General features: G+C 46.4%; 1 protein-coding gene and 1 long non-coding RNA gene across 2 annotated transcripts; one reads left to right on the top strand and one right to left on the bottom strand.

Moving 5' to 3' along the window:
* The first annotated feature begins 617 nt into the window (after positions 1-617).
* VPS11 (VPS11 core subunit of CORVET and HOPS complexes) lies at positions 618-10,787 on the top strand. The gene is made up of 16 exons (XM_039564922.1): positions 618-807; positions 1,114-1,262; positions 1,450-1,585; positions 2,640-2,803; positions 2,905-3,152; positions 3,552-3,753; positions 4,029-4,180; positions 5,130-5,316; positions 5,720-5,863; positions 6,356-6,544; positions 7,406-7,567; positions 8,041-8,180; positions 8,491-8,693; positions 9,279-9,450; positions 9,564-9,786; positions 10,510-10,787. Exons 1-16 carry the CDS (start codon positions 654-656, stop codon positions 10,672-10,674), a joined length of 2,790 nt encoding a protein of 929 aa, XP_039420856.1. The 5' UTR covers positions 618-653; the 3' UTR covers positions 10,675-10,787.
* LOC120411243 lies at positions 5,447-10,516 on the bottom strand. Its single transcript, XR_005603633.1, has 2 exons — positions 10,240-10,516; positions 5,447-9,814 (listed from the first exon to the last, which is right to left on the bottom strand). It is a non-coding gene; the product is annotated as an uncharacterized LOC120411243 (long non-coding RNA).
* Positions 10,788-11,170: the final 383 nt, after the last annotated feature.

The raw sequence follows: 11,170 nt of genomic DNA, 5'->3' as shown, positions 1-11,170 counted from the left end.
ACCACAATGGTAACTAAGTACTTTAGATTGCTCAAAGTGAGACCTCGTTGTTTACAGTGCCCAGGGCACTGGAGCGGTAAAACTGTACAGTTGCAATGAAAGGAAGTACTGCGTGAGTACATAAATGCTGAACGCATTCTGGTTTGCATTGAAACTAACTTACACGTGTAGCCAAAGGTATAGCTTTATTTTTAGTGTATGTACTGTATTGCTTTTGTTAAGCTAAGACAGCTCAATCTGTCACAAATAACACACAAATAACGAGTCCTATCCTGCTGAGCTCACAGCAAATATGCAGATTTCATTAGTTCTTATCCACATTTAAATGCCAAACCTTTTTGTATGTACTATTAAGGCCTTATTGGAGAGAGGCAAATTAAAAAGATTATGAATTCATTACTGTAATGCGAGAATGTTATTGTAAAATGGCTCAGTTGCGGTTGTTGACACCGTTCTGAGTTTGAAATCCCTAGCAGGCTCTGGGATATTTTTTCAATACGTATGTTCAAAATTCAATCTTTAAACTCCAATTTCTGCTTTGCGGCTGCCCCGCCCCGCGCGCGCCCCGAGGGGCGGGATCGGTCACGTGAGGGGGGACTCGGTCACGTGAGGGGGACTCGGTCACGTGAGGGGCGCGCGGGGCCGGCCCCAGCATGGCTGCGTACCTGCAGTGGCGCCGCTTCGTCTTCTTCGACAGAGAGACGGTGAAGGAGCCGTCGGGGCCGGATGGGGCCGCTTCGAAGCCCTTCGCGCTGCCCCCGGGCATCGCAGTCTGCGACTCGGGTCGGGGAAGCCTCGTGTTCGGAGATATCCTGTGCGGGGCCAGGCGCTGTGGCCTGCGCGGGGTTCGGCCGAGCCGAGGCCGCGGTCGTGGGCGCTGTCTGGCGCGGGCTGGAGGCTGCTCCGGCCTTGGGAATGCGACAGCTTTCCGTTCTCGGCTGGGCTTTGTTTAGAAAAAAAAACAAAACCCCAAACCGCCGCTGCATGTGTTGGTGCTCCGGGGTTGCTCTGCCAGGAGTCAGCAAAAAGCATGCAGATTCTTGTATGATCGGAGGTGTGGGTCTTTTTTTTTTTTTTTTTTTTTTCCCCTTATGTGCCTTAACTGTGATCTAAATATGGAAGGTCAGATTTGGTTTTTGCCTCGTTCCCTTCAACTCAGCAGTTTCCAAGCTTACAAGCTAAGGGTCACACATCTGTACCAGCTGAAGCAGCACAGTATCCTGGTTTCTGTTGGTGAGGATGAAGAAGGTATTAATCCTTTGGTAAGTTAAATGACAAAGAGAGGAAAATGCATTTGTAATATGGGTCATACAGACTATTGTGATGATCTCAGTTGCCCTTTCTTACCTTAGGTAGCTTGTTCATTCTGGGTGCTATAACATTTTGATGCCAGGTTGTGGCCTTCTAATACCCCATGTTTTGCTTATGCCAGATCATCATTATTTGTAGGTGAAAGTCTGGAACCTGGAGAAACGAGATGGCGGTAATCCTCTTTGCACACGAATTTTTCCAGCAATACCAGGTAACAAGCCCACGGTTGTATCCTGCCTAACTGTCCACGAGAATCTTAATTTCATGGCTATCGGTAAGTAAAACTGAACTGTAATAGCTTAAGAAAAATATTGCAGTCCTTACTGAGAGGTAAGGAACGTGAATAGATAACACAAGAATCAGCATAGAGCATCCTGATGATCTTTCTTCTCACTCAGTTGTTACATTATTCTCACAGAGATGTTGTGTATCTCATGCTATGGGAGAGCTCAAGAAGATAAATGCGTAAATTTAGCCTGAGTATATAGTTTGCACTAACAACTTTGACACTTGGAAGCACATATTTTTAGTTGATGTCCTCTTTCCCTGCCAGTCGGTAAGGCTGCGTATTTATTGAACTTAGTACTAAATTTAGCTTCTGTTGGTACGGGAAAAAACATGAGTTTTGTGATACCTAATGTTACAGAGATATTTTTTCAAGCATGTTATAGAAACCTTTTTTCAAAGTAAAAAGCAAATTTCCCTTTTTGGATTTAACCGTTCCTTTGTAATGGTTCTTGCTTAACTTCTGACAGAATAACAGCAGTAATGTTGTGAGACTACAAGTGCTCTCCGCTGACTTGGTCTCTACATTGAAATCAAAAAGCTTTCCCTGTGTGTATGGTGGCCTCCAACACTGGAACAGCTTACAGGACTGGGGCTGTTGGCAAGCTGTGAAAACTGCATATTTTACTCTCTCTTAAAAAATCTCCCTCTGGTCTTTTTTACAGTGTGTAGTGCATTTTGAATAAGCAAGGGACTTGAAATTATAGTTACAGTTGCAGTACGGGAAGGCCATTCGTAAAACAGAATACAGACAGAGTCAAACAGAATTAATCTGCATGTGAAGTTTGTGTGTGGAAAGCAAGTTAACCCTTGCTGAACAGTGCTATCCTTTGTGCATTTGTGTGACAGCTCTGAACTGTAACAAGTGTGGGGGGGGTGATTTGGCAAAGATTGACTTGATATGAGAACCTGTGGCAATTCCCACTGCTTTACACCATGCTGCTGAGCATGGTGTTGTTGCTGACTGGAGCTTCCCTAAATTATGCTGGATAAAATTTCAGGTGTGTTGTATAAGTAATAGTTTAGTCCATCTGCTTCACCAGGTTTTGCAGATGGAAGCGTTGTACTCACTAAAGGAGACATCACTCGAGATCGGCATAGCAAGACCCAGCTCCTACATGAAGGCAGTTACCCGGTTACTGGCCTTGCTTTTCGACAGTCTGGCAAAACAACACATCTGTTTGTGGTGACCACCGAGAATATCCAGGTGAGAAGCTGGTCGAAAAAAATGCGGCTCTGACTTGCAAATTCGGTTGGCTTCAGAAGCTAGTTCAGAGCGATGCCCAAACCCTTGAGTTTCCTCTGTAGTCTTATATGCTTTCAGTGAAAGACTATCCTCACCTGGAGCTGGACACTCACGGTTGTGGATTGCGCTGTTCATCTCTCAGTGACCCCTCCCAGGATCTCCAGTTCATTGTGGCAGGAAATGAATGTGTGTACCTTTATCAACCAGACGAACGTGGCCCCTGCTTTGCCTTCGAGGGACAAAAGCTGATTGTTCACTGGTATCGGGGGTACCTCATCATTGTCTCCAAGGAGCGAAAGACTTCCCCAAAGTAGGGCTCCTCAAAACAGATGAGTTCTTTTTGCTCATGCAGCTTCATGCTTTTTCTCTTTGTCCTTCTTCCCTGTGAATCTTTGCTCTTGGGGGTGGATTGCAACTTTGTCAGACGCTGTTGAGTTCATCCAGACCCCTATATTGATTAACTTCCACTGCTAGAGTAGCACAGTTAAGCGTGCTGAATGAGTGGGATTTTTTTCCAGTCCTATGAATTTCTCAGTGTAACAGGATGATGGAGTTTGTGTATAAATACATGGTGGTTTCCCTCTGGGTCCACTTAGTTTAATTGTCTAAATGAACTCTGTTTGTCTGGCTTTCTATACATCCCTAGTTTGAACAGGTATCAAGATTTCAAGTTACGTTCTTTTTGTTTTCTAAAACTTTTGCTCTCCAGGTCAGAATTTGCTGGGAACGAGGCACAGAATTCAGACAAACAAGTCCTGAATATCTATGACTTGTGCAACAAATTCATTGCATACAGCTCAATCTTTGATGATATAGTGGATGTCTTGGCAGAGTGGGGTTCTCTGTATGTACTGACCAGAGATGGGAAGATCCATGTACTGCAGGAGAAGGATACACAAACCAAACTCGAGGCATGTAACTATGTTTTCTTATTAGTCTCTGCCTTATGTCTGTAAGTTTGTACTGGCTCTGCAGACTGAAAAATTGAACCATTCAGGTAAGTGAGTTACATAATGAGTGACCTAATAGCTTTTCAGCATAACCAGTGTTGTAAGAAAATTGGTGTGTAAAAGCCCAAGCACATGTGTGCACTACGAAGAAGAAACAATTTGCTTCCCAGGTGCATTTTGAACTTGTTTTGTGGGGTAGTATTTCTCTCATACTGCTCTTACCATGTATTTAACAGATGCTGTTCAGAAAGAACTTATTTGAAATGGCCATTAACCTGGCCAAGAGCCACCACTTGGACAGCGATGGTTTGTCAGAGATTTTCCGGCAGTATGGCGATCATCTCTATAACAAGGGAAACCACGATGGAGCCATCCAGCAGTATATCCGGTAGGTGGGGGGTCCTGTGGAGCTGTGATGTTGTAGTACAGATAGGAGCAACATAGGCCTTGATTTCTCTTTCAGCCCAGGAGTCAAAGCAGTCCAAAACAAAAAAACGTATGACTCGAGGTGAAAATTCTACCTGTACAGAGAAAGATGTCAGTGAGACTAAAAGTCTTTGAACAAGTTGCTTGAAAATCGCTCTTTACGCCTTAGGATAAAGTTCTTCTCTTTGATCACATTTTAACATGAAAAATGTAGGCTCATCGGGATGGAGTGGGGCCTGGTGACATCATTATAAAGAAGGGATCACTCTGTGCAAGACAGATGATGCAATTTGACTATGTATGGCGGTCTTCTTGGAAAGTACTCAAACAGTTCAATGTCAGTTTTAAAACATCTTGGGTTTTTTAAAACTAGAGCTCAGAGCAGCATTGTTTTGGGGCTTATTGAAAACTTCATGTTCAATTTTTAAAATGCCACAAAGTGTTACATTATTGTGGAGCTGAGGCTTCGGAGTCCCTGGCATCTAGTGAGAGTCAGCACATCTTTTTACCTTTGACTTGCTTTAACTGTCACAGTAACTAAACTGCGCCATGTGGGCATAAGCATTTAAAACTGAGTTATGTGACTGAAATGAAGGAAAATGTAGCTTTTGTTCCTCCTTCCCAGTTAGTTGTGCTCAGAGCCTAGTCTGTCTTCTCACTGCCACCTTAAAGGAAGATTAAGTCCTCGTATGCTATCATGGTCGTCCCAACTGAGGCCTTTGTATCAGTGTATGTGCAGATGGGTGCTCTTACACCGTAACTAGTTGTTGCTTCTGATGCATAGCTGAGCAGTCCCAAGAGGGTTAGTACCTGCTAAAGTTAAGGCTTCTCTCTGTTTTGTTGTTAATTTCTCCATTTATTTTGACTTCATGAGTATACAATATCTTATAACATGACTCTTCCCCTCACAGAACTATAGGGAAGCTAGAACCATCTTACGTTATTCGGAAATTCCTGGATGCTCAGCGTATCCACAACCTCACTGCTTATCTACAGATGCTCCATCTGCAGTCCCTGGCCAATGCAGATCATACTACACTTCTGCTGAATTGCTATACCAAACTCAAAGACAGCTCCAAACTGGAAGAGTTCATTAAGGTATTGGGGGCAGGTGGAATCATGCTACATTGTTATGTTATAATAATTTAAAAGGGGTAGTGGTGACATTTTAAGTTCCCTCCTGTAGGACTCTTAAGAGAGCAAATAATGAATTGACCACTCAATACCGTGGTTTTTGCTCCTTTATTTCCAAGCTCTTGCTTACATTCTCAGTTTGGTTGGTTCGTCATCTGGGTCTGGTGTGTGCTTGCTTCTGCCAGTGCAACTGGCAAGCAAATGAGAAGTGGTTCGACTCCTTCCTTTCTGCACGGGTGATTTTTCCCTTGCATGAGAGGTACCAAGCTGTGCCTGCTCGTGTTTTCCTCCTCTTACATAAATGATTACTGCTTCTGGACTGTTGGAATTTTTCCGAGGGACCATCTTTCTGCTTTTGTTCTCGGAGACAAGTGAGAGTGAGGTCCACTTTGATGTGGAAACGGCTATCAAGGTGCTTCGCCAAGCTGGTTACTACTCCCACGCCGTGTACCTGGCAGAGAAGCACGAGCATCATGAATGGTACCTCAAAATCCAGTTAGAGGACATCAAGGTGAGGAGACATAACTGCATGTGTGTTCTTATCTGGGACAATACCAATTCTCTAGCCTCCTCTTCAGTGAGAATATCATTTCACTGACTTCTTTGCTGAGGATAGCATGCTGATGAGAGCAGCAGCAACAATATTTGTTGCTGTTGGTGTGTTGCTGTTCTGCTTTTGGCTTGTGTGTTAGACTAGGTGTGGAAATCACAAGGTCTTGTTTTCTTTCAGATGTGGCTTTTTTCAGTGCCATTTAAGAGGAGTTCATCCCATTTAAGAGGAGGGAGGGCGGTTAGTTGGGGATTTATCTAAATGTTTCCCCCAGGCTACATCCAGTCTTTTTCCCTGAGGAGGAAAATGAGCAGGAATAGTGAACTAGGTGATAACTCAAAGTAAACAGTATTTGCTGCATACTCACAGCATGTCTTCAATGCTTTCTGGCCTAACATCAAGTTGAGAGCAGAAGCGAATGTCCTGTGATTATTTTGCTGTCTGTCTCCACAGAACTACCAAGAGGCTTTGCACTACATTGGAAAACTGCCCTTTGAACAGGCAGAGAGTAACATGAAGCGGTATGGTAAAATCCTGATGCACCATGTCCCTAATGAGACCACTGAATTGCTGAAGGTCCTTTGCACTGATTACCGGCCCTCGGGAGGTAATGAAGGCCCTGGGATGCTGGAAGGAAAAAAGGTATGGTTTGTGTTGACTGAGAGTTGTTGCTCTCCAGTAGTAACTTTGCAATGAGTGCTTCTGCATGCCTTGTGTTGCCAGCCTGATGTTTTAGTTACAATGAAAATTATACCTAAATATACTCTGCTCAGGTGAGACCCCACCTGTAGTACTGTACCTAGCTCTGGAACCCTTAGCACAGAAAAGACATGGACCTTTTGGAGTGGGTCCAGAGGAGGGCTACAAAAATAATCAGAGGGATGGAACACACCTGCTCTGAAGAAGGGCTGAGTGAGCTGGGGTTGGCCAGTGTGGAGAAGGGAAGGCTTCAGGGAGACCTCATTGCAGCCTTTCAGTACTCAAAAGAGTTTTATAAGAAAGATGACGACAAACATTTTTATTGGGCCTGTTGTGATGGTGCAAGAGGTAATGGTTTTTAAGTAAAAGAGGGCAGATTTGGACTAGATAGAAGGAAGGAACTTTTCATAATGAAGGTGGTTGCCCAGAGAAGTGGTAGATGGCCCCATCCCTGGAAACAAATACTCGAGTCAGGTTGGATGAGGACCTGAGCAACCTGATAGAATTGAAGATGTCCCAGCTCATTGCAGGGGTGTTGAACTAGATGACCTTTAAAGTTCCCTTCCAACCCAAATTATTCATTGATTCTATGAGAAGCTCCATCCTGGTGTACTGGTAGTCCTAGACACAGGGGACCTATTAAAGCTATTGTTCCGGATTGATCCTTGATGTAGTCCGCATCCTGTATTGTGCTGTATCTATCCTGTCTGAGACTCTGGAAGTGAACATTCCTCATGGCAGGGAGGAAGCACCGGTATGGCTTCGACTGATGTGGGTGCTTGTCTTTTTCTGACTTTTTTACAGGCTAATTCAGAGGAGTTCATCCCAGTCTTTGCAAACAACTCCCGAGAACTGAAAGCTTTTCTGGAGCACATGACTGAAGTGCAGGCTGACTCTCCACAGGGTGTCTATGACACTTTACTGGAACTTCGATTGCAGAACTGGGCACATGAACAAGATGAGCAGGTTTGAGCTCCTCCAGCATTGTGTTTTGAGGGAGAGATTTGTTGTTTATGAGTAATATTTGTGTTCCTGCAATGCCCTTTCCAGCTGGGCATTGACAACATGAGGCAATACATCTGCTGTGCTGGACAAATAGCACAGAAATGGGAAAGCAGTTTAGTAGCTGGGGGATTATTCTTTTCAGAATGGCTGAGCTTGTTTTGTTTGAATCTCATTTAAAAACAGATTCCAGACAATACAGCCTCTGTGAGCAGATGCCTTGCCCACAAAGCTATATCTACTTGTTTGCCTAGATCTGTAAGGATGTTGACTGTTTGGGCAAAGAAAATCATGTCCTGTTTGCTTAAAAGGGTTAAAGAACAAGTACCAAAACTGACCTCTGTGAAAGAGCTGCAAATTGTCAGGTCTTAGTGCAAAATAGTGTGTATGTGGGTGTGCCTGTGTTCCTCTTCTTGACCTCTCCCCTTTCTTTGTAGATCAAGGAGAAGTTGCACAATGAAGCCCTCACCCTCCTGAAGAGTGGAAGGTTCAAAACAGTCTTTGATAAGGCCTTGGTCTTATGTCAGATGCACAGTTTCAAGGATGGTGTTCTGTACCTCTATGAGCAGGGCAAACTGTGAGTGTTACTCTTGTCTTTAGAGTCCTGTTCTTCCCCTCTTGCCCCCACTGGAGCGATTTCTGAGCCATAAATGTCTGTACCATCAACAGTAGTGACCTCTTTAGTGTCTCAAGATGGGAACGGTAGATGATTGCTCTGCAGAAATACCTCACTGTTAAAGCAAGGCAGTTACATAGAGTGAAAAAAAGACTTGTCTTTGACTTCTCTCTGAGTCTGGGGGTTGCATGGCTGGGTGAAAACCTGAGGTCCCTGTAACAATTCAAAGGGTGAGATGGATCGTTGCAGCTGATGAGTCTTTCTCTCAAAGTTTCCAACAGATCATGCACTACCACATGCAGAATGAGCAGTACAAGAAGGTGATCGAGGTGTGTGAGCTGTATGGAGACCAAGAGGCTTGTCTCTGGGAACAGGCTCTTGGCTACTTTGCGCGGAAGGAGGAGAACTGCAAAGAGTTTATTGCTGCAGTGCTGAAACACATCGAGAACAAGAATCTTATGCCTCCACTGCTTGGTAATGATACGTGACACCCAACCCCCAGCCTCCCCTGCAATAAAACCACAACCCAAGCGAAAACCAGAAAAACAAACCGCAGAAGACTCCAACCCAGACTAGTTTGTAGTGCTTTCTGTAGATCAGACATTAGAGAGAAGAATCAATGAAATTGGAGCCTACCATTTGAAGTAATAACCTGCTCTATAGGGAAAAGCGATGTCAGTCACAGCTCCCTAGTTAGGAAACAAGATCTGCGGTATCAGTGAGATGTCTCGTACATGATGTTTGTTCTGTCAGTGTGGGGCAGTGAAGGGCTTGCTGAAGCTCTTGTTGTGCCTTGGTGGAGAACTAGAATCCAATCCACTACTAGATCCTTCCTTTGTCCCTTTTGGTCTGAGCTATCCAGACGTGCTCCCAGTTGCCATTTCTGGAGATGCCAAACTGAAAGAGAATCTTTTAAGTGAGCTCTTCCAGCTCCATGGGAATGCCAACTGTCTTTGCCTGTAAGTGGCCTTTCCCAGGAAAGCAGTCTGTCCTGGCAGTACAAGCATAGGTGCAGTTTTTGTGCTTGTGTTAGTAAACTAACATCTCAGTTGCTCTCAGTTGTGCAGACGCTGGCTCATAACTCCACAGCCACCCTGTCTGTGATTAAGGATTATCTTGTCAACAAGCTGCAGAAGCAAAGCCGCCAGATAGAGCAGGATGAGCAGAGAATTCAGAAATATCGAGAAGAAACTATGAGGATCCGCCTGGAAATTGAAGAGCTAAAAGCAAGGTGCAGGACTGTGTGCTGTCTTGTCTAGTCCTATACAAGGACAGAACTGCTGTTTTCTTTTAGTAAAGTGTTGTTTGTCTTTCTCATGCTTCTCCATCTCATCACTCTCTCAGTCCCAAGATTTTTCAGAAGACCAAGTGTAGCATTTGCACCAGTGCATTGGAGCTGCCTTCAGTCCACTTCCTGTGCGGTCATTCCTTTCACCAGCACTGCTTTGAAAGCTACTCTGAGAGTGATTCGGAATGTCCTACTTGCATGCCAGAAAACCGCAAAGTGATGGACATGATCCGAGCCCAGGAGCAGAAGAGAGATCTGCACGACCAGTTTCAGCATCAGGTAGGTTAACATTGCCTATCTTACCAAGCTGAAATAAATAGAGTTTAGATTAATTTACAGACCTGTGGAGGCTGGTAAAGATAGGCAAGGCTTGAAAGTATTTTGTGTAAACAAGGTTATGTTAACTGAATAATGAGGCATTAGACTCTAGGGTGACTGCGTTGTGTAAAGGGCATGAAGAGTCACTGTTGCTCTGCAAAGATGAAAGAGAGAATCTATTCTCACCTGACCCTCAGATGGGTCGAGACCTACTGGTCAGTGTGACAGCTGGTCAACAATTGCATAGAACAAATTAGGAAGAAAGGGAAAAGAATAGCGTGAATCGGAATGGGGACAGCACCAAAATGTTGCATCTACCTTGTGTTAGCCAAGGATGAAGTGATGAGTGTGAGAATGGGACATCAGCGGGAAAACGTTAACATATGCGGAAACTAGAGCAGCTGAAGCACTCACCTTCCTGCTTAATTCAGTTGCTCCTTACCTCCTTGGTGCATGGCTCAAATGTGGGGTTGAACCAGGAACTGGAATGGCCAGTGTCAGAAAATCTAGCAGGTTCTTCTGCTATACCCAGCCCTTGCATGGAATCAGCAAGGAGCCAGGGACTGACATGGGCTGCCTTGTCCCCTAAGCCAGAAGCTTGTAAGTGCAGGGGGAGAAAGGAAGGGGGCTAGAGGCAAGAGGCTCTGGAGGCTTTTGCTGATGCTGCCGCTTTGTGTCTGGCAGCTCAAGTGTTCAAACGATGGCTTCTCAGTCGTTGCTGACTACTTTGGTCGCGGCGTCTTCAATAAGCTCACCCTGATCACGGACTTGCCCTCGGGAAAGACAGCTACGACCATCGAGGCTGGCCTGCAGCGGGAGCTGCTCATCCACACCAAGCGCAGTACCTGACCCCAGGCCCTGTCTGCACGTCCTCTCGTGTTGTACGGGGTCCCCCGCTGTGTCCTCGGCCACCTGTATTTGGCTTCACCCCTTGGCCCCCAATAAACCAGGCTGGCCGGGCAGTGCCGCAGCGCGGCCCTCATTGACCGGCCCGGCTGGGCAGCGCTCCGGGAGCGGGGCCCTCATTGACCGGCCCGACCGGGCAGCGCGGCCCTCACGGACCGGCCCGGCCGGCAGCACTCCGGGAGCGGGGCCCTCACGGACCGGCCCGGCCGGGCAGCGCTCCGGGAGCGGGGCCCTCACGGACCGGCCCGGCCGGGCAGCGCTCCGGGAGCGGGGCCCTCACGGACCGGCCCGGCCGGGCAGCGCTCCGGGAGCGGGGCCCTCACGGACCGGCCCGGCCGGGCAGTGCTCCGGGAGCGCGGGGCGGCGGGGCCGCGGCGGGGGCGGGGCCGGGCCGGGGGCGGGGCGGGCCGGGCCGGGGGCGGGCTTTTCCAGCGCCGCG

The sequence above is a fragment of the Corvus cornix genome, chromosome 24 (genome assembly GCF_000738735.6).
Source record: "Corvus cornix cornix isolate S_Up_H32 chromosome 24, ASM73873v5, whole genome shotgun sequence".
NCBI classification, from domain to species: Eukaryota; Metazoa; Chordata; class Aves; order Passeriformes; family Corvidae; genus Corvus; species Corvus cornix.
The sequence above is the reverse complement of the archived record's forward strand: the minus strand, read 5'-3'. Positions and strand labels throughout refer to the sequence as shown.